A 26434-nucleotide genomic window follows, 5' to 3' on the forward strand; every position below is an offset into this window, starting at 1 on the left:
TAACGCTCGGCTAAAGAAAATCAAATAAAAACAACCAATAAAAGAAAACCCAAACAAACCAAACAGACAAGTTATGTCCTACAAAAAACAAAATAAATCATATACAATCATAGTCAACTTTAAGGGAAAATGTCTGATATATTGGTCAGCTGTATAGTTTCTTAAAAACATCTTAGTAAAATGAAAGGTTTATTAACTTTCATGTATAATCCAGACTGTATTGTGTATAATACTAATTTTACACGCTACTGCTGACAGAAAGAAAACAGGTCTCTCGATGTACTGTACATTCACACGTAACTAAACGCTTATGTTACTTCCAATAAGTGGATTAGCCCGATGTTCCTAAGATGAGAACAAACTACTTTGCATCTGTACAGAAAAATGACCTCCAATCTTCAAATATTCACAACTTTTTTTTTTCTTTTTCTTAGTTTATCTTAAAAAGGAAGTTCTTATATAGTCCTTATCAGAGGAGATATTGCTTTTAAAGACTGCATGAGTTCGCTTAGGTACGTACACAAGACAACATGGCACTTCTACAGAGCATTTGGGGCAAATCGATTCTCATTCCCTTTCCGCTCTCCTTCCTCCCTCCTGCCGAGGACATTCTGATTGTCAATGCTCTGAAGCAAAGAGTGAAACATTCTCAAAGGCAGTCTGAAGTAAACAAAAACACTTTTTACACGTCCACCTCTCCTCCCTCAGAAGCAATACTGAAAATAGTTAACAATAAACATTCCTATCGTGAATATATTTCGTCCATTTCTTTTAGCGGACACGACTCAAGCTGTCTTTGTTTTTTCTCCAAAAAATAACTTCTTTCTTAAAACCTCATTAGAAATTCTCTTGCAGCGATGCCAAAATTCCTATCACTAAGCCCACCCCCTCCCCTGCCTATTCACTGGTACATAGCAGACACTGTCTTGATAAAGTGAAGAAAACCCCCTAACACTGTCTCAACAGCTTTTAACTGGCTCACGTCTCCTCTCGTGTCATTTTCCCAAAGGTGCAATGTGACTTTGAAAGCTTACCAACTAAATGAGCGTTCAATTTTGACCTACTTAGGGCCCAGGCTACATTTTGTATTGCTCTGGGCAGCCTGCGAGCTCCTCGTCTCTTGGAAACGTCGGAGCTGAAATGCTGAGTACCATATAAGTCCATATCCAAACTCCCCTGCAATGTCCGTCTTTCCCAAATTTGCTTAAGGTGCTGAAGTAAGAGCAATCAAAGTGTACAGTATGTGTGTGTTTATAGTGTGTCCACTCAGCATACATACAGTCTTTAGTGTGCTTGTTCAATCAGCACTAGTGCAAATTCATTTCAGCTGGTCTGTTTCTTTCTTTCTTTTTCTTTCTTTCTTTCATACGGGACAGTCTATCTCCGTTTCTCTCATCCCTCACCGCTTGGACAAAAGATGTGTTGCCATGGTTTCATCCTTGATGTGGATGCCCTTCAGAAAGCTAGGATCAACACACTCATCTGTCAGCGTTTGAGATGTCTTTCTTTTGCATTTTCAGCTGGTATAATTCGCCAGATCTCGTCTCCTTTTTCTCGCTTCTTCTCTGCGGGACTGCCATTGTTAACAGCAGCGTTGTGACATCAGTTCATCTGTCCAGTGGTGGGTCCTGGTCCCTTTCTCAGAGTGGTCCCACCTACACAAAAGAAAAGATACTGTCAGCTAAATAGTACACATACTTCTGGCTTCTGCTTCAGCGGCAGACGTTTCACTTACCCCCTCTTTTTAGCTTATGAATGCTGCAGGTTCAAAAGTAAATCATTCAGCCGTTTCCTCCTCTGTTCTCTGCTGCAAACTTCTCCTTCCCCTTGTTTTTCTTCCTCTCCCTCCTCCTCATGTCTGCTGTGGGTTTTGGTGGGCTGGAGTGAACAAGTATGCACAGTTAATTTCAAAAGCAGATTTTTTATCCTTGTGGAATTTTTGCATTGTTAATATATATATATATATTTTAATGTTTGTAGATTTGTTGACTCACACAGGGGCTGGCAGTGAACGAGCTGGAGGTGTCCTGACTTTGGTGGGGGGGGTCACTGCTGATAACCGTCACTTCCACCCCCACTGGATGATCTGAGGGTCAAAGGCCAAAGAGTTTTCTGTATGTTAGTGAAGGCGACGTAGGAGGAAATGAAAACTGCGCTCGTTTCTTTTACAGAAATGTCTCTAATTATGCAAGTGTCCTTATTTCCCCTTGATTTCTATCTGCAATCAGTCATGGAGTCTTTGATGGAAACTGTGTGTGGTTTCACTGTTAATGGGGAAAGTTGATGCCTGCTGGGTTCTTGGACACCAGCGGTGGATGACAGAAATGGGGAAACATTTCTGCAGGCTGAATTCTGTGGTTGGAAAACCACTTAGTTTTTGTTGCTGAGTATGATATGCAGAGACAAGCCAGTTGTGAGGACGGCGGTCTGTACGGCACACACGTACACATACATGCACACGTGGAGGAAAAGACACAACACAAGACGCCGAAAGAAGTCGGTAGAAATGAAAATGTATAGAGTTTAAACCACATACACGGGGGCATACACGAACACCTACAGAAACAAAAACTAACACACACACTTGCTTCATGGACCTGACTTGATGTGGCTGTCGTCCCCATTGGCTCCTTCACAGGACAGATGTCGTGAGTCGCCCTCCTCTCCCTCCCCCTCTGCGTCTCGTTCTCTCTCCCTCTCTATTCTCATCCGGATTTGTCTGTCTCTCACCAGCTCCCAGTTCCTCACAAGGAACACATGGTGCTTCACCACAAAGCTCCTGGCCCGGCACAAATGGAGAAACATGAACTGCTGACATTAGTTCAATAATATCGCAACAAATAGTTTAATGTGAAACGCGAATCGTCGTGTACTTTCCGTACCTCTCGCTGCTGGTCAAAGGCTCCATGTCGAGGTGCGGGAACAAGCTGGTAATGTCACTGGAGCTCTCCTCCTTTACAATAAATGCAGAGACGCGCGTAAGCTTCGGGACAGATTATTGCAAAAACATTCATCACTGGAATCAAATAACCACGAGCCACAAAAAACTCACCGCTGTCTGCTGATATGATGCAGTCCTCTCTTTCAGCCGGCCTGAGTGAATCAGAGAGAAAGAAACACGGTAAGAAAGAAATTATCCGGCAAGTCAGCTAAACCTGACGACATCTAACAACTGCTGTAACACTGTAATAGCGGCGACTCACAGTAACGCCGCTTCCTCTTCAGGGGGACAGCAGGCTGTCGGTGAAGCTGTAACCAAACAACATGAAAGTTAGATCCAAGGACATTTTTTTAAAAGCTTGTGCCCTGCAAAGTCTGATCTGGTGTGACTGTACCTGGTTGTGCTGCCAGAGCCACATCACATCATAGGGCAGCTGGAAATTAATTCTTTTTAGCCTCAGGTACTTCCCTGAAGAAGATAAAGTGAGCTTAGCTGCATTACTACAAGAACATAGTACACACTAGCAGTGTTTACATTTTCTTATATACTCACCGACATGGATGGGAGCAGGTAAAAGGGTGTACTCGTTCTCCCCTGGCGTGTACTCCATGTTCTCTTTGCAGTTCTTCTGGGTTTGGGAGGGGGGGCTAGGAAAGATGCATAATAAATATTTAAACAAACAAACAAAAAATATAAAACAGATAACGGAAAAAAAACCCCATTATAATAGTTTGTTTATGGATTCAGTCAACTCACTCTGTAGTTTTGTAATCATCAGAGTAAAGACCTGCCCTCAGGAATTTCTTCCTGGGAGGACCATCGGCCTTTTCCTCTCTTTGGATGGTTACGGGTTGGGGCGGAGCCTGGTCGACGTCTGACTGGCTAAAACATTCAGGGAGGGCGTCGCACTCGGATTTATCCTCAGCGACACTAAAAAGGAAAGCACAAAGAGAGAGATAGAATGATAGAGAGGGAAAAGAAAGAGAGAAAGGCACTGGTTTAGCACACAGTGCTGAAAACGATGGGTTAATAGGACAGTAGTGAGTGGTTGTATTGAATTTTCAAGTCAACCAGCTCAGGTGTTTACCTCTGATGACAGGGCGAGTCACTGTGTTTTCTCTTCCGTCCTCTCTTCCTCTTGGCCTGCAGCTCCGACTCCGTCACCTGCTGCGCCGTGTCGCCTCCTCCCCTGTCTCTCTCTGGCAGTCTTTCTTCTGTTCTCCCTCCCACTTCTCTCTCATCTCTGACGTGGCTGTGTCCTGGCAAGATTTCAGGTGAGGACATGGACGGCGTTGCAGATAAGTGCGCGAGGGAGGACACAGAGGAGGGCAGCGGGTGCTTCCTGGGCCGTCCTGGCCTTCTTTTGTTCTTCAGCGCCGCGCTGTCTGACGTTGGCACACTTTTCTGCTGCCCTCGGCTTCTCGAGTCACCTTGTAAACCTGAAGTCATCGAAATAACAAGGGGGGGGGGCAGTCGGAGGCATGAGGGGAGGGTGGGGTGTAAGTGGTGGAGAGGAAATGAGACAGATGTGGATCTGTGATTGAGCCGGCAGGAGGTGTGAGGTGAGGCCAGTCTAGGCTGAGTCATGCACATAGGCCGCACATTAGGTGAGTCACAACATTTCCTCTGACCATTTCACTTCTGGGAAACACATTAAAAAGTGATTTATGCACGCCACAAAAAACAAGGAAAAGAAAAACAGACATAAACACGGTGCATCATGCATACTTTTTCAGTGAGCATGCACAAATATGCACTAAGCACACTATTTATTTTTTACAAATTCGGTTACTGTGAAATACAACCCCAGAAAGCTCAGCAGCTACAGACGGCGAACGGATGTCAAATGTATTCCTCCGCTTGCAAAAACATTTTTCCTTTGCCCCTCGTCTGACCTCTGTGCTATTCCTTTATCCATCTCTCTGAGGTCATTCGTCTTTTTGTTCCATTTTCCACTGCCAGTGACAAGACTGACCACTCTTTCCTTATTGGATTTTTCCAAGTCAAATAGGCCTTGTTGGGCAGCAGTGAGGGATAGGCCAATCTTTAAATAGCCAATCTGGTGGTTAACTAATGACTGTTCTCACTGGGTAGCCCTAGGCTGCAACAGCGTGTGGTTCACTGCCGACCAGGAAGATTTCAAAGATTTTCTGGCAGATTCCCATCAAGACGCTGCTCTCCTGCTATAACACTTTATAAAAATTCCAGCAGATAGTGGTTGCTGAGAGGCTGTGTGTTTGTGTCAGGCATCGTCTCTCGCACAGCAGAGAGAGTCTGAAATTAGCTATAAAAAGAATGGAGTCTGATTTCCTCTCAAACACCCTCCAGGCTTTTGATGCATGGCTTAACAACACCTGAGAAAAAGCAGCGCTGTCCCTATACTGGGGACACTACTGGTAGCACAGTTTCATCTCCACATTGCACAAATATAAAAATCTGTCATACCGTGCAAGTGGAAAGAAGCTCTTGGCATAAATCTTATTCACTCAGCTAGCTGTCATGATTTGCTCGCTGCTGTCATATTTCAGTGGTAGGTACATTTGATGATAGATTCCCTGCTTTATCTAGATTACTGTCAGTATCCTATATATTCATATTCTCCGCCGTTGACACAGTAGCAGAACACAACAGCCTATTCGCAAAACTCAAAATGCTCTCAGTGGAGATTTCTGTAGCATTCATCAGCACAGTCACGCTGTCATGCGATCGCAGCCTCACACTGATCGATCGGGTGAAAGCAAAGACTTGTCAGAGATCAAATCATTCATGCACCCTCACCTGCGTCTCTCCTCTCTGTCCACGCCGGTTCGTGTCTCCTCCACGACCTCTCTACATTTCCTTGATTCCTAATGGCCAATCCACTGCTCAGACCCCTCCCTCCTGTTGCTATGGCAGCAGACGTGAACAGGTTGGTGTGTGTCGGCGATGGGGACGTCGTGTACAGATGCGACTCTTGAACATCCTCGTCCCCATCTTCGTCCTCGCCGTCCGACGCGATCAGTCTTCCTGCATGCTGGTCTCCGGTGAAGCCTCTCCAGCTGGGGTTTGAGTTTCCGAACGCTGTAGCTCCCAGACTCCCAAATTTCGCCCAGCTCTGACCCAGGCCGCCCCATCCTCCTCCGAATGAAGACAGGTGAGAGGATCCCAGCCCCAGTGACGTGAGCGAAGTGTGTTTGTACCTGTCTGCGGACGATGACGATGAGGCAGCGGCAGCAGCGGCAGCAGCGGCAGCAGCGACAGCGGAAAAGGAATCATTTCCATTCTCACGCAGCCAAGTTGATTCTTTACCCAGCATGCTCCCTGTTCCCCTTGCCACTTTCCTTCCTCCTTCTCCTTGCCCCAAAACGAACCCCAACCTTGACTTTGAGCAGGCCAGCCCCTCTCGTTCCACTCCATCTTCCTCCTCGTCCTCGTGTATCTCCTCCTCCTCGTCCACGTCTCGTTCGCAGTGCCTGTGACGATGTTTATGTTTGTGTTTGTGTTCACTCCTCCCGCAGCCGTAAAAGAAGCCGGATGCGAACCCTGAGCCGAGGTGTGGCCGTCCTCCACTGCCTACCCCGATATCCCCTTCGATTTCCCCTCCTAAAGCTCCCTCCCTCAGCAGCCTACTCCTCCGCCTGTGAAACCTAGGTGGATTAAGGAGAAAGTGGGCGTGGTGGGGCTGATGAGGGGCATACTGGTGGGGAGATGGAAGCGTGTAGGAGGGGAGGTGGTGGTAAAGTGTTGTGGTTGTGGGATAGCTGTTGTAGAAGCCCATATTCTCAATGGTCTCCTGAAACTTTGAAGGGCAGCCGCATTGCCTGCGGTCTGGCTTTCTGTTGCAGTGGCAAGGGTAGAAAGGCTGCGGGGAGAACGTGGGATTAGCAGAGAAAGATGACGGGTGAGGAGAGTAGAAGCCATTTAGATTGATCCTGAAAATGTTGGAGCGGTGGGAAGAGGAGGAATGATGTCGCCTTCCTCCGGCAGCATTCGCACTCCCATCAAAGCCTTGTCCCAGTCCTGTCCTCGCCCAGCTACGCCGTCCGATATGTACCTCGCTGAACTGACTGATTAAGTCTTCGAGTTCGGCCAGAAACTCTGGGTCCTGCATGTGCAGCTGCTGGTGCTTCTTCTTGTGTTTATTTTTCTGTCTCTTCAGTGCATTGTGCCCAACACAGGAATAATAGTCCGAATGAGTGCACTTGTTGTGTCCTGGACAGGGGCAGGGACACAAGCAGGTACAGGAAGGAGAACAATCGTAATCCCTGCGCCTGTGTCGATGTCGGTCTCTGTGCCGCTCCATGGTATTTGAGTTGGCCATGGGGTTGGTGTGTCTGGGGATGTGAGACAGAGGCAAAGAGACTGGAGAGGGACAGTCCATGATGGAAGAAAGGTGCCTTTGACCACCTAGAATCGCTCCTGACCCCTGACCCATCCTCAACACGCCCCGAGGTCCCCTCATCTCCCCTCGCTCAGAGACGCTGTTGTTGTCTGTTCCGATCCCGCTGTCGCTGGGCAGGGTCTCTTCGCTGTGTGATTCACTCCTCGGGGACGGGGTGGCCTCTTTCAGGTGGCCAGGAGAGCCAGGTGTGTGATGCAGTGGAGGGGTGGGGCAAGAGAGCTTACATGAAGACTGGTGAAAGGGGAAGTGATGCCTTCCCTGACATGGACAGCTCTTCTTCACAAAGGGAGAGAGCGATGAGGAGGAGGGAGGACGGGGGGAGGTACAGGAGGAGGATGGGGAGGGGAGGTAGAAGGGGTGAGGAAAAAGTAGGGAGGATGTTGGTTCTGCGAGGCTGCCCTCACTGTAAGGACTCTGGGCCCCACTGGAGTGAGTAAGAGATGGGGAGGGAAACGGGTGAGACGGAGGAGGCTGGGGTTGGTTAGTCGAGAAGAGAGAAGTTTCTGAGGGACTGGTAAACAGAGAGGAGTGAGTGGAGTTCTGGGAGTTTGAATTTAGGTTGGCGGTTTGGGATTTAGGCTTGCGTCCTCGCCTCTTGCCCATGTAGATGGTCCCCCTCTTGCTCACATTGATCTGAGGGCCTAGCTTACTTCCAAAGGAGGAGGACAGGGCTGAGAGTGTGTGTACTGTTGTAGCCTCTATCGATTTACACATTCTCTGAGAAGTCTCACCATCTGCTGCCTCTCCTGCCCTTCCTTCCTTTCCTAAATACCCAGACAGCATTACTTTGTGAAATCTCCTCTTCTTTCTTTTCTTCATCTCATTAATCAGCCTCCTGAGCTTTAGCTGCCTGTTTCCCTTTTCAGGGGGGTGAAAATCTTTACCACTCACTGTATGATCAGCGTGATTTAGTGCATCTCCACTCGCCTCCTCGGGGAAAGGTCGTTTGGGAGGCCGGCCACGCTTCTTGGGGCTGGATTTAGACTGAGCCACACACTGTAGTATTGCACTTGGCTCCAGCACAGGGGCTTTCGGAACTCCGTCACAGCCCCGGAGAGGCACCTCAGTTGCGATATCGTTTGGAGTAAGCTGAGGGGGAGGTTCGTCTAAACTAGAGCTGTAGGATTTAGGACGACCCCTTTTTCGGGCCGTGTTTATGGGGTTTCTGGAAGAAGGGGGGCTGGATTCTGATGTGGGGTGATTCTGCTTTGGGGTTGGAGGTTTGGTTGCAGAAGACACTGGGGAGGAGCTGCTGGTTAGGGAGCCAGAGGTTGCTGGGTGTGACTCATCACTCTGCTGAATAGTGGCTTTGGCAGGAAGGGGCGTCTTGGTGTTCTGGGTGAAACTCAGTAAAGGATTTTGTAGTGAATCAGAAGGAGCTTCCTGATTTTCCACTCTCTGAGCCCGGTGCACCAGCTTGGTCCAGCTGGGCCTTCTGGCTTTACGTTTTTTGAGCGGTCGGCTATCCTGCTCTTGTGGGGAAGAAGGGGGAGAAATGGGAGAATGGGCAGAAGGCGTGGGCACAGGGGGAGGAGCAGAAGAGGAGGGGTGGCTTGGAGGCACTGTTGAATGTCTCGAGACGTCCTGTTCTTTTGATTTACTCGTGTCACCTGTTGTTGTTGCTGCCTCAGCTTGTGTAACTGACTTGCAACTGTCATCTGTCTTCTCCTTCTCATCTGGTCTGCCTGTATTCACTAATTTGCAGGTTTTATCTAGCTTGCCGTTGTCAGCAGTTTCCCCACATTTTGCACTGTTATCCTCTATTCTTTGTCTGTCTGGGCTGAGCTTATCCCTCTTTTTCTCAACCTTTCCTCTGTCACTCTTTAGATCATCCTTCCGTATATCATCACTTCTATGTCGTTCATCCTTTTCTTTTCCATGTCTCGATTTCCCATCCTTCCCTTTTTCCTTTTTCTTCTTCTTACCCTCCTCCTTTCTGCCCTCGTTTTTTGCTTTATCAGCCTCCAGCCTATCTCGCTTCGACTTCTTGTCTTTGCGTTTCTCTTTTTTTGCTTTTCTCTCTTTCTCTCTCTTTTTCTCCAGCGGGTGCTCTACAGAGGGATCGTGACCTTGGGATTGGACAGAGAGTTCCACAGCGGGGGATGACTGCGGTTTTGGGGTAATTGAGGGATAGGAGGGAGATTCTGGCCTGCTCTTATTGGAAAGGCTAAGTTCTTTATGGGAACCAGTGGAGACTAGAGGTCTTGTTGAAGAGTCCATGGAAGAAGTAGAGGTGGAAGTGCTGTGTTTTCCAACTTTGACTTTGGATGAAGTAGGAGTGCCAAGAATGTTAGAGGAGCCTTTCCCATTGGACAGGCCCTTCTGTTTGGTTGTCTGTACCAAACCATTATGCTTCTTGGAGGTGTTTTCATCATTCCTGGTTTCCAGTGGAGACTGCGTCTGGATGCATGGGCTGGAAGGAGTAGTTGAAGCTGCCTGGTCTGTTGTGGGTGAGCAGGGTTTGGGTCCTGCAAGGACGGGCTGGCCATTGACGCTCTGAGATTTGTCTTTCTTCACTTTCTCAGATGAATTCCCCTCTGTCTTATCGGCCAGCTTGATAGGAACCTGAGAGATGAAAAACAGAGAAAAAAGAAAGAAAGAAAAAAGCAAATCTCTGTCATAGGCATCTTTTAGTTTGCTGTCAACAACAGTGACGGACAATGAAAAAGAGACAGTAACTGAAATTCTTTTGTTATTGTTCCCCATTAAAAAGGACAGTGAAGATAAAAACGACTCAATCAAGCAGAGAAACGAGGGCACACTGAGGAGGAGAGAGTGGAAACAGGAATGGGGTTGACAAAGAGAGGAGAAATACAAAGGCAGAGAAACGGAGAGGAAGGGAGTGGGACAGGGACCGAGGGGGAGTGAAAGATAAATGAGAGCAGGTAGAGAAAAGAGGGGATGTAAAAATAGAAGAGAGGGACAGATATAGAGAGCCAAGCAGAGACAGAAAGAGAGGGAGAGAAAGCCTTGCTATTGGTGGCTATAAATTGCCACTAATACAGATGAGAAGGCTTGACATTTCATACTTGTTCTGTAATTTTGGTATGCTGTAGCTTGAGTGGCGTTTGTGCAGCTAAAGCTATAAGCTTTCCCTTGGGTGATTGTCATAAGGACTGATGGGCCAGTGTCTGTAATAACTCCAAGCGGTTGCCGTGCTGTTGTCCTATTTATAGGTCTGTTTTTAAAATGCACTGCTTGAGTTTCAGGATTGAGACAATGGCTGTTAGATAGATATTACAAGTGAGCTCAATGCTGGGTGATTTTGCACCACATCAAAGACTCTATGAGAATGGTGGTTAGCTGTAAAAAGCCTAAACAAAGCACAAAGGTGCCATTTCTCAAGCTAACTTCAGCTAATTGCAGATTTATTCAGATTCAGATCAACTTTATTAATCCCCTTAAAAAAGGGCAATCTGTTGGCAACTGACATGAGGAACGCTGTACATATGTGAGGCCTTGTCCTTAACTTACCTGTTTGGCAGACTTCGTCCCTTGGCTGGTTACGACAGGGACAGAGGCCGGGCTGGAAGCTGTAGAAAATGTCGGTGACAGCGACAGTGACTGTGATGACGAAGACAACAACGGTATTGATGATGTAACTGGTGGTGAAGCAGCAGATGCAGTTTGTTTGGATGTGGTCTGGACAGCATCCAAGCCTGAGTGTTGCTCTCTGTTTGCTTCGTCTGGGGCAGAGCTGGTTTTACTCTGCTGGCCCGCTCCCCCTCCTTCTCCATCGCCCTTTAGCAAACCCCCCCTGCCTTGTCTCTGATAGGTCCTGATGGTGGGCTTGCAGACGTAGCTCTCCAAGATCTTGGGCGGTTTCTTGGTGCGCTTGGTTTGGAGACCAATTCGGACTCTTACATTCCCCTCGGGGCAGCTGGCCTCTCTGCCAGAGAGCTGAAGCTGTTGCTGCCCCACGCTGCCACAGCGCCCCTCGATGAGCAGCTCTAGCACTGCCCCCTTGTCTCCTTCTCTCTTTCTTCCTCCTCCCTTTTTGTCCTCCTCCTTTTTTCCCACTGCCTCGCCATTCTCTACTTCCCCTCTCCTCTTTTTCTCTGCCACTTGGTCCTGCTCAGAGTCTTCAGGTGCAGAGGCGGGGTCCAGAGTGGAGGCTGTGGTCGGAGGGGTTCCCCCCTTCACTCTCTGGTCCATCAGAGAAGTCGGGGGGAGAAGTAGGATGCTGTGAGGTTACCAGTACAACACTTTAAAACGACTCCAGTGGGGTTGGTGGGGTCAAGGGTGAAGAGCAGAATGCAGGTGTCGATCACAAGGGTCACAAAAAAAAAAGATCCAGTAAGAGTCCAAGTGCAGCTCTGTACCTTCATCCGGCAAGGGAAGGTCTCTCTGATGTCCTTTACAGTTACACTGAGACAGAGTAAAAGGCAGAAGGAAAGTGGAAGAAAAGACAGAAAGATAGAGAGGCCAGTGATTAGTCATTTCAGTGAGCTAAGATGTTGAACAGCAGCAGTACAGGAATTGAGGGGAAAGTCCCCTTCCTTCAGGCAGCTGTAGCGAGGTGCTAAAGTCTGTGTCCACAGAGATGATCTCATCATCCAGAAAACCCAGGAGGCCAATCAACGTTGCTGATTCCCAGAATGTCGGCATTAGCTGGAAGACTGACTTACATTCCCCCCAAAAAAACAGCCTGGGCTAGTTCGCTCCGACAATCCGCAAATATCGATGGAGCTAAAAGACAGCGAACACACCCCAAACCTCTACACTTTTCACTTATGTCGTAATCCTTCCCGTGTCTCTCCGCAAATCAATCTATCAATCAATCAGCTTCTGGCTAATTCAAACACTTGATCCAGTCTCCTCCCCTGCTCCCTCCACTGTCTTTGCGCCTTCTGTTCTCAGCTACTCCCACAAGCACTCCTCCTCCCACCCTTCCCGCTGCTGTACTTTCTTTTCTCTCCGAAACTCCCCTTTTCATGTTTGGCAGTAAGCTTTTGCATGCATTCTCTATTAGTCCCTCCACTCTCTCTCTCTCTCACTCTGTGTGTGTGTGTGTGTGTAGACCACACAGTAAAATGGTCAACTCATACACTGTATCCATGTTAATCAGAACCATATTTCCTCTTCCTTGTCGTTCTTTTCCTTCTCTCCAACTTAAATCTCTCCATTCACAGTCCGACTGTTCCCCTCCTCCCCTTTCAGTAGTGGTAACACAAATCCGTAGGAAAGGGTAAAACTTATTTTTGGAAAGGAGCGCAAATTCCTCCTCCTCCCATTGCTTCCTCTAAGTCAAGTAAGCTTTTCATTGACCCCCATTGTAAATGGCCCTTTAATGTGACATTATAGTGAAGTAACACACCCTAAAATAACATTCTCCTCACCAGGAAAAAACTTTCACTCTCATTCGTGGTGTTTCCAGACCGCTTTTCAACGTGTCGAAGGGAAGCAGCATCTTTCTGTCATGCTTCCTTCATTATTCGCTCTCCCTCATTAAGGGAGACACTCATCCATTTTCTAATAAAACACACCCGGGCAAGCATTCTTGCAGCTCTCTCCTGAGCGCCTCTTATGAAATAGCTCATCTGTCTCTCAGCGCTCTGAACTGCCCCCTTAGACTTACGAGAGCATCTCAGATAATGTTTTCATTTAAGAGCTCAGTGGGCTATCTCTCGTGCCTCTTGGTCCCTCCCTCCACACCCAAATCATAGAAGCTCAAATCAACATCTGTTTCAGTAACCGCTGTTATGTAACAGTTTTGGAAAGCATTTCCAAGACCAGTCCTCCTTACAATGAAAGAAAATGAGCGTAGAGGTGGACAGTGGTCCTCTTGAACTTAACTGCGGCAACTTTTATTATCAAGTCCACTCCAGAAGCCTGTGCAGAGGGGCCGTGAGCACAAGCAGTATGAGTTACAAACCTGTTTGTGAAAACTCGCCATAAGAGGAGAGCCAGAGTGGCAGGTTTTCAGACTTAAAAGGGCAAGCCCATTCAGCATCAGTCAGAGTGCATACTAATGGCTTTTTATAGTCTCCAGAACTATACCTCTCACACATAACTCAAAATTATTCTAACATTAGACCAGAAGCTATTTCCAGTGACAGGATGATGGGTTGACTTGACACTGTAGTCAGTGCGGTGGCTCGGGAGCGCCGAAGCAACGATTAAATCATGATAATGGCCCACCATATTTCCAGCCATCATCACCATCCCATGACAGCGTTATCATCGATAACTACAACACTATTATCATCTGCCTGACAACAGCATGAGCCCAGCTGGAAATTGGGCCCCTGTGATGGCATCTGAAATCACTGAACCACGAAGCCTCGCGGTAAGCGTACGGGGAAGTTTCTCACGTGAGTCCCCCTCCTCAGACGCGCACACGCACACACACTTTCCCTCTAGTTAGTGCGTTGGCCGTACATTGTGTACCCGGGTCGCAGCTGCGTAGGCTCACTGATGTTGCTACTGTAGATACAGTATGGGCAGTGGGGGTGTTACCGCACTGGAGCAACCTATCACTGGTTTACCGAGGACGTCAACAGGAGCTTCCTTCTCCATAATGACTTTGCGCACCTCGGAAAATCACTACCCGCCTGATGCTGTCGCACTTACAAATGATACACACATGCACGTGTTGTTGTTGTCGTCACTCCTGTCTCCTATTTTGAGACATATCGCACATCTACGCGCCCTAAAACATGACCCAGCTGCACGTTTCAAACTCAACATGGAAGTGGGAGGCTACGTAGCACGAAAAAATGTGCTTGCTGGTAGTGTTTGTGCTGGTGCGGATTAGTACCGAGCCACCTTTTTCCTCAGCCCCCCCTCCCCGCCTCTCCTCTCTCTCGCTCTCTCTCTCTTCTATCTGTCCTCTGCCAGTCCTTCTGCTGGTGTCAGCAACATTGAAATAAGAAATATCACCGTGCGGGGAGAACAGAGGGGAGGGAAACACACTCGGCAACAAGGGATAAAATTAGCGCAAAGCGGATGCACAAAATTCTTAACCTGCTGCGCTTTGAGCCCGCTGATGATGACAGGCCTGCACGCATTAATACGGACTGCCATGACAAGCAGTAATAAGGCTACGTAGGCTACTTACCCCGAGAGCGCGTCCCAGAGCCAACTGCGTTTAGGCAGGAGGTTAAGGTGTTGCTGTCCTGCTCTCCCCTTTCGCACCAGCGGCGATCCACGGCTTTTTGGTGCATTAGATGTTGCTTTGATTACATAACTAAGGCCAGCGGAGGTTAAAACACCCCCTAAAACCGAGTTTCAGTCCCATCAGAGCGCAGAGCCTACTGTGCAACAACATTGGCGCGGGTGTTTTCATAATCATACAGTCGACGGATCTCCGTCGGCGCGTCTCCGCAGCTAGGTGGCGGACTGGTTACGCTGGATCTTATTTTTTTTATTTTTTTGCCTACTTCTCTCTCTACCCCCCTCTCTCTTTCTCGCTCGCTCTCTCTCTCTCGGGGGGAGGGGGGGGGGAGTTACACCGCTCCCGCCAGTTATAATGGCTCAGATTGTGCTCTCGTATGCGCACAGCCTGCTAACGTGTCGTGGCGACGGGCTGAAGGCTGCAGCTGCGTGTGTGTGCGTGCTTGTGTGTGTGTGTGTGTGTGTGTGTGTGTGTGTGTGTGTGTGTGTGTGTGTGTGTGTGTGTGTGTGTGTGTGCTCGGGGTACAGGGCTGGCAGCGCAGAGGGGTTGTTGGATGTGCGGGAATGCAACTGCGTGGCCATTTTCATGTGGCCAGAGGAGGAGATAAAACGGTGGATACAGCACAGGATCTCATTGCGGTTCATAACAGGCGATCGGGGAGGGCTATTTAGGCGCTTAATAAAATGGCGACGACTTGGCGAAAGTAGGCTGCTGGTAGGATTTTGGGGAGCAGCCGAAAAGTTGCGTCGCGTCATGCAATACAAGATTCGGCTTTACGCGAGTGGGAGAGGCACGCGGGGATGGTAAAAGTTGATACGTGAGAGCTGTTTACCGCGCGTTTGGTAACATTTCCCCCAAATAATAAAAAGCACACAATTTGAACATGAAACATTTGCAGAAGTGTGTTAATATGAGAACACAGTCATAATTAGTAGTGCTAAAAACAACAGTCACAGATATATAATTACAGTATAGTAATGATTTATTTGGCAGTAGAAGCGGTATATTCTCCAAAGAGTTTAGTCCACTGTTAGGTCCTGATACGCATATAAGATTTGGGGAGCCCCCGTGCCTCCTATTCGCTACACACTGTTTACACCGTGACCTCTAAATAACCATTAAACACACTGCAGACTGCACCTGACCGCGCACGTCTGTATGATCCTGAATTTGTTAGTAGCACTAAAAGTCCTGAAAACACGCACCATGTAAGGAATATGTGACAAAAAGCAGATAGATGTTTGCCCCCGTAAGTTTTAAGTCCAATTAACAAGCACGCAAATTTTTACAAACCAAAAAGTCCTTCAGGCTCTCTGGGCCTCCTGGGAAAAAGTTGTTGTCTAACCCTTGTGACACAACCGAGTTTTGCTTGTTGTTTGCTTTGTTTTTTTTAAATTCTCTGTCAAACATTATTTCGAATAAAAAGGGTCCAGATTTATTCGACTGATACTGAAGCCAGGATCTCTGTATGTCAGTCAGTTTCAACGCAACCTTATTTTAAATGTTAACGACAGCGCTCGTCTATTTTAGGATCAGTGTACTCGTTATAACGTGAACAACTGGGAAAATAAAGTCGAACTAAAGTCGATCAAAGTGATTAAAGTTTAACAATTGAAATGCTCATTAAATACCTGCATTGGTGCGAATGACTAGAAAAAACGAGAGCAAAAGAAAATCAATGCGGAACTGAATTTATGCTCAAAAAGTCGCATAAAAACTTTGATCACATTGAGATAGACAAATATCAGAGTCCTAGAGATGCTTAGAGACACAAACATCCATGTCTATAAGATGCCTATAGCATGTATGCATAATGAGAGCGTAAGCTTTCAAGATTATTCACAACGAGCACTAAAGATAAGAGAGATATGCTTTGCACACTTAATTTAATCAGCAATAAGGTTTTGTTGCTGTCGTTGCGATAAAAAGTGAATACTTGATCCGTTTCAAACACCTGCATAAGTTCTAAATGTTCAGAACCTTTCATTGTCAAACACATTATAAAATAGGTGATAATGCAGGGCATTCTTAGTTAATTACTAAAGAAATGAGCATTGCCGTACAGAAAATTTGGTCTTTCATGGGAGCAATTTTCCTGTGATTGTGGGTAGACGCAAATCTGCACACAGTAGACCATAGAGCAAAACAAAAAAAAATCAGCATACTAATTGCAAGTCCAATTAATAAAACTAAGAAAATAATATTTTTTTTTTATGTTATACAAACAGACACAAAATACAAGGGCAAATTAGTGAAACTGTGTCCAGGGGAGGACTCTGATACTCTGACCTAAAGGATAAAACATACAGAAGAAATAAAGTCAGAGATAAAAATTTATTTAAGAGTGAAGACAGAGTGTTGAGATGATGGAAGAAGTACTTTGAGAAGCTTGTGAATAACGGAAATGAGAGAGAGAGGAGGACAGATGGAGGAAAGTTAGTGGATCAGGAATTTCAGAAGATTAGATTTCAGAAGAGCTGCTATAAAGAGGATGAAGAGTAGAAAGGTGGTTGGTCCAGATGACAAGCCTGTAAAAGTATGGGATGTCTAGGAAAGATGAGAGTGGACTTTTTTCTTTCTTTCTTTTTTTTTTTACCAGATTCTTTAACGCAATCTTGGAGAGTGAGAGGATGACTGAGAAACAGAGAAGTGCATTGGTACTGATTTTCAAGAACAAAGGTGAAGTGCAGAACTGTAGTAACCACAGAGGGTTAAAGCTGATGAAATGCACCATAAAGTTACGGGAAAGAGTTGCTGAAGCTAGGTTAAGAGGAGAGGTGGGGACATGATGTTTGCTTTGAGGGTGTTGATGAAGAAGTATAGAGAAGGTCAGAAGGAGTTTTACTGTATCTTTGTAGATCTAGAGAAAGTATACGATAGGTTGTCAAGAGAGGAGAAGGAGGCATATCCTCACGCAGGACAAGCACGAGGACAGCAAGACAATGATGAGGTGTGGAGTAGGTGACAAATGGGTTCGGGGTGTCGGAGGAATAACATCGGAAATCATCTCTGAGGCCCTTTTTTGTTTGTAGTTTGGATGGACAGGCTGAAAAATAAGGTAAGACAGAAGTCTCTGTGGACTGATGTTTGCAGGCAACACTGTGGTTTATAGAGCATGGAGCAGGGGAAAGAGAGTCTAGAGTGGTGCAAGTGTGCTCTGGAGAAAAGAGGAATGAAAGCCAGTAGAAACAAGACAAAATAGATGTGTGTGGATGAGAGGGCAATAGAAGGAAAGATGATGCTGCAAGGAGCAGAGGTAGTCAAGGTGGTGACTTGGTGAATTGAAATACATGGGATCAATGATTCAAAGCCACAGACAGTGCACAAGAGAGGTGAAGAATAGCATGCAGAGAGGATGGAGTGAGGGGAGATGAGTCTCTGGGGTGATTTGTGACAGAAGGACAGCAGCAAGAGTGAAAGGGAAGGTTTAGAAGATAGTAATGAGACTGATGGCAAAGCAAACATAGAGACAAACTAAAACATACAAAATCTCATTTACTTAGTGCAATATATATTCCTATGCAATACACATTTCAATGTGGAGTAAATATCTAAATGACTGTGCAATATTTTTCTCATACTACACTGGAATTTGGGAACTACCGTCTCATAGCTGAAACTAATTTACATGTTACTTCTTTTCTATATATATATTTTTTTAAACAAACACAACAACAACAAACAAAAACCTTAGTGTGCACTGTTTTATACACCATAAAGAGATATATATTTATAGAGTATTTATTTGACTTTGACTCTAATCTCTAAGAGTTACCTAGACCTTAGTGTATGTCTCCAAATTGCAAATACACATTTTTATCTTTATCTCTTATGATGTATGGTAGCAGTGACAAAAAGACAGCTGGAGGTGGGAGAGTTGCAGATGCTCAGATTTTCACTGAAGAATGAAAAAGATCAGAAATGAGTATATAAACAGGAAAGCTCAGGTTGAGCAGGTGGAGACAAAGTTGGAGAGACAAGGCTGAGATGGTTCGAACATGTGCAGAGGAGGGATATACTGGACAAAGGATGCAGAGTATGAAGCTGCCAGGCAGGAGGAAAAGAGGAAGACCTCAAGATTGGTGGATGTAGTGAAGGAGTACACGCAGAGGGTTGATGTGACAGAGGAGGATGCTAAGGATAGGTTGAGATGGAGACAGATGATCTGCAGAGGTGATCCCTAAAGAAGAACACGAAGTATATTGCATGAGCAAAGACATTTAGCTGATTAATTTCTCATCATGACTATTCATCACGAGCCTTGTAACTTTTTTTGTTTAATCTCCAGGCAACTAATCTGATGGTTAACTGAGATGACTGTACCGTTGCTGTTAATCTTACCTAAATCCGGAGAACAGGGATATATCTAATGCTTTAAAGATCACTGTCTTTACCCTTTATAATGTATTAAACAGTCATAATAACTGTACCGTAATTATCAGAGGCCAAACGCCAAAGTCTGATAAACTCCATTTTCCTCATTTGTTGTCGCCTCGCCTCGTGCGGTCTGATTGGCTAAACCACCGCGTCACGTCACTTCCTTTGTGTGCAGCATGATGGCGGTGTCCATGACAGGTCTGGCACATTGACATCGGCTCGGTTTGTGCAGTATTTACTTTCCGTGACCGGAGTCTGGAGAGCCTTTTCAGCAGATGACGTTTGTCGAAGTCTTCCTCACTGAACATTTAATGAAGTGAGTCGCAGGTGAGCAGCTTTCAGCGTCCGCGCGGCTCTGGGTTCGTTCCCGTTACTTATTACATACGTGTCTGCAGAACGACACAGCTAGCTGTTAGCTAACTGTTTATGCAAGGTTACAGGACACTGGTGTGTGTTTATATATCCTGGCGTTTTGAATTGTTTCTCTCTGTCCACCCTGTTTCAGGTCATGGCTCTTCACAGATTGTCCTCAAGGCTACGGCCAACGGTGAGGATAGGCTTTAGAAGCTGCTTCTTCGTAACCTGGACAGTACTTAAATATTTCACTTTATTGTCAAAACTGTCAGGTCAAAAATGTTTTTACTAACAGCTGTTGTGGCAAAATGTTGCAGGTAACCCACGTAAGGTCCCTTCACAGCGGTGGACGCAGGCAGCAGCAGGAGGCTGTGGCTGTAGACTCGGAACCGGAACCTTTCTCAGTCTTCAGGACACCGGAGAGCGACCCGGTAAGCAAGACATGAGGCAAAGCTGGATTCATACTCGTGTTGTTGGGATAAGTGTTGAATCATTAGTCTATTAAACATGTACCTGCCCAACATTAACTTAACAAAGAAAAGCAAAACAGATGAACAAACCACCACTGCCGTTCAACACACTGAAGGGAAAATTATTTAAACACAAATCTTTATTTTTAAAAATTTTTTAAGACTAAAAATCAGCTATAGCAAACAAAAGGTCCAAACTTACCAAAATGAAAAAACAAACAAAAAGAAAACGCATTATCTTCTATTTCAGGTCAAAAGCCACATGTTAGACTTTACATTTATTAGTGTTTGTTCCTTTTTTTCCTTTTTTTTTTTTTTTACTATAAGTTGTTATTTTTCTGAATAGAGGAAATTGTGTTTGATCTAGCTGAATTTCTTTTACGTTCAGGTTATGTTGCATAAATGTGTTGCCTTGAAAAGCGACGCACTCACAGAATTTGGTGTCTGTTCAAAAGATTTGTCAGTGAGCATTGTCAGTCTTCATTTTACGGTGTTTCATTCTTTCTTCTGCTGTCCTGAAGATTTTTGTTTGTGCTGCATGAACTGCATGAGAACTCGTTCGTGACCATTACAGCCAGATTGAGATTTATACGGTGAAAATGGTTACAGGATGGTGGATAAAATGTTGTTATATAGAGGACGAGTATATATTTCTGTTTAGGGCAATCTGAGGGTTGCTGAGCAACTGACAAAGATCCAATTTAAAAACATTTTGTTGCAGCTTTTATAGAAATGCGACTGCATTGCTTCTTCTTAAATCAGATATTTGGAATTTGTTGTCCCTTTAATTGAAATGACTGAAAAAAGCTTATGAGTTTGACCTGCGTTTCCTTCCAGGCATGTCATTCAGAGACGCACATCGGACAGTACTACACTCTGCCCTCTGCACATATCCGCACGCTGTTCCCTTCAGGCCTCCCTTGGCGCTATCAGCAACAGGTAAGTTCATCCTTGGATGTGAGATCTGCATAGAAAAGTTACAAATGTGACCTTGTTTGTAGATTACAGTGTAGTTTTTCTTAAATGATTTAAGCAGCACTGATAAATTCTTCTCCATGGTTTTAGGTGAAGACATTTAACGAAGCTTGCATCATGGTGAGGCAGCCAAGCCTTGAGGTCATCTCTTACCTGAAAAAAACAGACTACAGCAAACCTGCTCTGCGATATTTATTTTGTATCCTTCAGAAACACACCTGCGCTGCCGCTTACAGAAAAGTGAACGCACTCTAGCTCTTGATCCTGATTAAAGCAGTCGTTGTCCTTATCAAGGTGTTCAGATGGGCAGAAGGGTACTGGGAAGACGATTTCTCTCTGTCACGCTGTCCACTTCTGCTACACACAGGGATGGCTGGTGCTTCATATTCCTGATGGTGAGACAGACACACCGGCTAAATGTCTGATTAGTAAACAGTAAGAAAGTGTTTGGGATGCGCTGATTCAATGGCCTGTTATGTGGCTCGTTGACTGGCATCAACCTGTCAGCAAATAAAATGACCTTTAGTGATGTTTTTCTGTTGTATGCGATCAACTTTCAACCACCCTGCTTGCAAATCCAATGATAAATGTATTAGTCGTTCAGAAAGAGTGTGGTGTCGGTTTAAAGGTCTTTAAACCTATTTATTTATTTTTAATGATGAATATATTATTTCACAATCGCTGCATCTCCTTCGTGAGAAGTTAACGATCAGTATCTTCTTTGCTCGCGCAGCTCATCAATGGGTGAAGAACTGTAAGGAGCTGCTGCCTTCATCCTATAACGCGTCTCGCTTTGATCAGCCATTACAAGCCACGACATGGTTACGCAACTTCAGGCTCACCAACGAACGCTTCCTTTCAAAGGTAACAATATGGACACAGTAATACGCAGTATTTAGAGTACTTTGAGTATTCAAAGTGAGATAAAGGCTTATCAATAAGCTGGACAAGTACTGGCTTTGATGTAGTTTAGGACTAACTTAAGTTATTAAATGACACCATTTAAATCTACCCGTCTTTACCCCGGAAAATGGTATGTTTGACATGGAGACACAGGTTCCTGTAGCATGTAAATTTCAGCGATGGTCTTCATCCAAACTTGTGTAACATTTTAAAGAAAAAATGTTCCACCAATAGCACACCTGGTTGAGCAGACGACCCGTGTGCCATAAACTGTGATCATTATTGATCCAGTAGTTTGGATCCCAGTCCACTTCATTCACTTCCAGCCACTCGCCCTCTTTCTGTCCCTACTTTAATGGCTAATCTATACTGTCCTTTCTACTAAATGCACCCCCCTAGAAAAAAAATGTCTATAAATAGTAAATATATGTACCCATATGTAACCACCAAACTTGAAAATTACTATAACTGGCTTAAATTTTCCTTCGTTAGATTCCGTCTTCAAGTCTTCTCCTTATGCACGTCCAGACCACTTCCATTTTTACGATGTTCTGTTCTGACTACTTGTACTTATGAATCTGTGATTTCACCATGGCAGGAAGTTTCTGTCTACACTAACACAATCTTGGCTCCTCATCTACCCTACACACCAGATCTGTTCTCCTCTGACTTTCACTTCTTTCTCAAAATAAAACCCTAAGGTTGCCATTTGAACACACTGGAGGAGATTCAGTATATATTGCAGGTGCACATATGCAAGTGGGCATAAAAGTAGTTCAAGGTAGCAAATCTAAAACTATGAGAAACATTGAAAGGGTTGGGTAAAAGTCTGGTGAGGAATTCAAATAGAAATGATGAGAGTTTAATGTTTCTGTTTCTTTGCCAGATAAAGACAAAGCATCGCTACATGTGGACAAAGAGAGAGTTCACCGAGGAGGGAAGTCTGCTAGGAGAGCTGGTGGATCAGGTGAGTCCTCCCTCTGTACAAATAAGTGGGAGTTCTGTTGTTTAGAGGATTTGTGTTTACCCTCCAAAACATTTTCATCATCCTGTTACTGATTCTTTTGTCCTGCCTGACTGATTCCCAACACACAGGTCATTAAAGTTTCATCTTTCACCTTGCCTGTGCTTGCTGGAGATCAATAGCGAATGAACTGAGCACTGATGGATCAGAACAATACTTTTGCACCATGCATGCTGACAAATGCTGCAGGAATTTATATGCAGCTTGTCAATTTCCCACTTGTATCAGTTGTCTCATTATTCCCATTTCTTTAAAAGATGGTGCATATATATATATATATATATATATATATATATATATATATACAGTGGGGCAAAAAAGTATTTAGTCAGCCACCGATTGTGCAAGTTCCCCCACTTAAAATGATGACAGAGGTCAGTAATTTGCACCAGAGGTACACTTCAACTGTGAGAGACAGAATTTGAAAAAAAAATCCATGAATTCACATGGTAGGATTTGTAAAGAATTTATTCGTAAATCAGGGTGGAAAATAAGTATTTGGTCACCTCAAACATGGAAAATCTCTGGCTCTCACAGACCTGTAACGTCTTCTGTAAGAAGCTTTTCTGTCCCCCACTCGTTACCTGTATGAATGGCACCTGTTTGAACTCATCATCTGTATAAAAGACACCTGTCCACAGCCTCAAACAGTCAGACTCCAAACTCCGCCATGGCCAAGACCAAAGATCTTTCGAAGGACACCAGGAAAAGTATTGTAGACCTGCACCAGACTGGGAAGAGTGAATCTACAATAGGCAAGCAGCTTGGTGTGAAAAAATCAACTGTGGGAGCAATCATCAGAAAATGGAAGACATACAAGACCACTGATAATCTCCCTTGATCTGGGGCTCCACGCAAGATCTCATCCCGTGGGGTCAAAATGATCATGAGAACGGTGAGCAAAGATCCCAGAACCACACGGGGGGACCTGGTGAATGACCTGCAGAGAGCTGGGACCAAAGTAACAAAGGTCACCATCAGTAACACACTACAACGGCAGGGAATCAAATCCCGCAGTGCCAGACATGTTCCGCTGCTGAAGCCAGTGCATGTCCAGGCCCGTCTGAAGTTTGCCAGAGAGCACATGGATGATACAGCAGAGGATTGGGAGAATGTCATGTGGTCAGATGAAACCAAAGTAGAACTTTTTGGTATAAACTCAACTCGTCGTGTTTGGAGGAAGAAGAATACTGAGTTGCATCCCAAGAACACCATACCTACTGTGAAGCATGGGGGTGGAAACATCATGCTATGGGGCTGTTTTTCTGCCAAGGGGACAGGACGACTGATCCGTGTTAAGGACAGAATGAATGGGGCCATGTATCGTGAGATTTTGAGCCAAAACCTCCTTCCATCAGTGAGAACTTTGAAGATGAAACGAGGCTGGGTCTTCCAATATGACAATGATCCAAAACACACCGCCCGGGCAACAAAGGAGTGGCTCCGTAAGAAGCATTTGAAAGTCCTGGAGTGGCCTAGCCAGTCTCCAGACCTCAACCCCATAGAAAATCTGTGGCGGGAGTTGAAAGTCCGTGTTGCTCGGCGACAGCCCCAAAACATCACTGCTCTCGAGAAGATCTGCATGGAGGAATGGGCCAAAATACCAGCTACTGTGTGTGCAAACCTGGTAAAGACCTATAGTAAACGTTTGACCTCTGTTATTGCCAACAAAGGTTATGTTACAAAGTATTGAGTTGTATTTTTGTTATTGACCAAATACTTATTTTCCACCCTGATTTACGAATAAATTCTTTACAAATCCTACCATGTGAATTCATGGATTTTTTTTTCACATTCTGTCTCTCACAGTTGAAGTGTACCTCTGGTGCAAATTACTGACCTCTGTCATCATTTTAAGTGGGGGAACTTGCACAATCGGTGGCTGACTAAATACTTTTTTGCCCCACTGTATATATATATATATTTTTTTTTTTTCTTCTTTTTTTTTTTTTTCTTTTTTTCTTTAAATGTAGGGGTAAGCTTGTCATATATATGGATAAAGCTTATATTAAGCAATTATCCTACAACAGCGAGTAGACAGACGGGTAGCCAGGTTTTTTTTCCTTTCTTCTTTTGGCTTCTGTATCAAACAGCTGGATGTTTACAGGCTTCCCCGTCCCACCCACACGCTACAATAACTCAGATTTTCTTCTGCTGCAGAGTTACTGTTATTTATATTCTTGATTTTGCTTCCATAACAAATGGTATTGCATCACTCTAGGGTATATCTCGTGTGAAGAGCAGCAGTGATGTTGTGGGGGCGGTGATGAAGGAGCTGAGGCTGCAAAGCGGGCAACCGGGTTCAGACTTCCACTTGGCCGTGGCAGTGGATGGTGTCAATGGCCTGTGGGGAAGATCCACCATCAAGAAGGAGGATAAGAGTGCTGTGAGAAGACACATATAGAGTCCTGTTATTCCTCAAAGATGTTTTCAGGCTTCTTCTACGTTTGCCACAGATGGAAAATCTCATGCGTCTCACTTTCTCACTGTTATCAGGTCGATCCAGAGGAGCTCACTTTGATTTATAACCTGAGGAAGCTCATGAGGAACGACTGGGTGAGAAGAGCACAAGGTGTTTACGAGAATATTACGTTGAAGAGATTTTCCATTAACGCTCTCTCTCTCTCGTTTTAGACTGGAGGCGCCATTATCGCCACTCTGTCCCAGACGGGATCGCTCTACACCCCCAAATCTGCCTACTTGCCTCAAGAGCTGCTCGGAGAGGTTAGAGGTCATTTGATTGTGCTTTATTATCTGTAGCACTCGCCCTCAAGCAGTGACGGCAGATTAGTCTTTGCTTGTCATTTTCAGTTTCGGCTATTAGTCAGGAAATTGCAGACTGAGCAACATTTTGTTGTCTGTGAGCATCAAATCATGCTGCATAACCAGCAATATTGTCAGAAAACAGATTTCTTGTGACATTTGTCAACAAAGGATGAATCTTATTCTTTGTTTAGTGCATACACGCCCTCTTTCTTTAGTAAGCTGGCTCTTCTATGCAGCAGCATGAATGTGAATGCTTCTGTTACTGTTCCCATTCTGCTCGCTGGGTTCAGTTTTGCAGTTATACAGCGTGACTGTGCCAATGCAGTCCGTTCTGTTCATCACAGCCATATTTGTCTGATGTATGCGTGTCACAAGATTCATTTGCAGATGGACCGATAAATCCATCTCTGTCGCCCACTTCTTACTTTGGATAACGATTAAACAATAAAACTCAAAGCAGGCTCGTAAAACATTCTGTTGGTGATGTAAGTTCACACTGTGTGGGCTTGACCTGAACTTTTTCTTTTCTTTTAAATGCATTAATTCATATTTAGAAATGTGCATTATTGATTTTTTTCCCCTTTAGTGCATCTATCTTATGTAAAGACTGATATTTGTTAGAGCCTGCAGTGCATGTTTTGCATTTTTATGATGATTCATACGTTCTCTATTTTTCTATTGTAAGTTATTGTCAGTATGTAAGTGATCATCAGCTGTATTGAAAGGCTTTAAACATGGTTGAAAGTGAGATTTGATGTTTTGTGTTCTGTTTGTGTTTTCATCATCAGAGGGGGTTTGACAGCATGGATCCATTCATTCCAGTTTCTGTGCCCAACTACAGCGAGAAGGAGTTTGAGAGCTGTTGCCTCTACTATATGGACCGCCACTGGCTGCAGCACCCACAGAGTGAGCGAGGATGGTGATGGTGACACTAATAACACGTAATTTAGGCTGTGTTTCTAATATTTTAATTTTTTTCCTCTAATCAGGTCGAACTGAGGAAGGGAAAAAAGAACTCGTCTTCTTGAGCAACAAGAATCCATCAATGTTGGACAGAATTTGTGGCTTCTTATGAGGATGCAAACAGATTAAAATCTCTCTCACACACACACACACATACACACAC

At 45.0% G+C, this 26434-nt stretch overlaps 2 protein-coding genes across 7 annotated transcripts; one reads left to right on the top strand and one right to left on the bottom strand.

Moving 5' to 3' along the window:
* Positions 1 to 1476: 1476 nt before the first annotated feature.
* Positions 1477 to 14706, bottom strand: LOC113031341 (histone-lysine N-methyltransferase ASH1L). 4 transcript variants are annotated; one of them, XM_026183332.1, is made up of 14 exons: positions 14383 to 14705; positions 10797 to 11690; positions 5720 to 9887; positions 4029 to 4380; positions 3698 to 3871; positions 3494 to 3588; positions 3336 to 3409; positions 3204 to 3249; positions 3053 to 3093; positions 2883 to 2953; positions 2598 to 2779; positions 1995 to 2086; positions 1736 to 1878; positions 1477 to 1655 (listed from the first exon to the last, which is right to left on the bottom strand). In XM_026183332.1, exons 2-13 carry the CDS (start codon positions 11475 to 11477, stop codon positions 1750 to 1752), a joined length of 6105 nt encoding a protein of 2034 aa, XP_026039117.1. In that variant the 5' UTR covers positions 11478 to 11690; positions 14383 to 14705; the 3' UTR covers positions 1477 to 1655; positions 1736 to 1749. The 4 variants fall into 4 exon arrangements, 3 of the variants coding, with proteins under 3 accessions (XP_026039117.1, XP_026039118.1, XP_026039119.1); XR_003273720.1 differs by lacking the exon at positions 1477 to 1655 and having other exon boundaries at positions 1812 to 1878; positions 2603 to 2779; positions 14383 to 14706; XM_026183333.1 differs by lacking the exons at positions 1477 to 1655; positions 1736 to 1878 and having other exon boundaries at positions 2023 to 2086; positions 2585 to 2779; positions 14383 to 14706.
* Positions 14707 to 18940: 4234 nt separating this feature from the next.
* On the top strand, positions 18941 to 26434 carry dap3 (death associated protein 3). Of its 3 annotated transcripts, none has more exons than XM_026185665.1 (13): positions 18941 to 19175; positions 19322 to 19363; positions 19488 to 19601; positions 20478 to 20579; positions 20706 to 20814; positions 20918 to 21010; positions 21349 to 21479; positions 22405 to 22485; positions 24764 to 24928; positions 25039 to 25098; positions 25177 to 25266; positions 26097 to 26214; positions 26298 to 26434. In XM_026185665.1, exons 2-13 carry the CDS (start codon positions 19325 to 19327, stop codon positions 26381 to 26383), a joined length of 1188 nt encoding a protein of 395 aa, XP_026041450.1. In that variant the 5' UTR covers positions 18941 to 19175; positions 19322 to 19324; the 3' UTR covers positions 26384 to 26434. The 3 variants fall into 3 exon arrangements, with proteins under 3 accessions (XP_026041450.1, XP_026041448.1, XP_026041449.1); XM_026185663.1 differs by having other exon boundaries at positions 18941 to 19143; XM_026185664.1 differs by having other exon boundaries at positions 18941 to 19132.

Source organism: Astatotilapia calliptera, chromosome 11, assembly GCF_900246225.1.
Source record: "Astatotilapia calliptera chromosome 11, fAstCal1.2, whole genome shotgun sequence".
Taxonomy (NCBI): Eukaryota; Metazoa; Chordata; class Actinopteri; order Cichliformes; family Cichlidae; genus Astatotilapia; species Astatotilapia calliptera.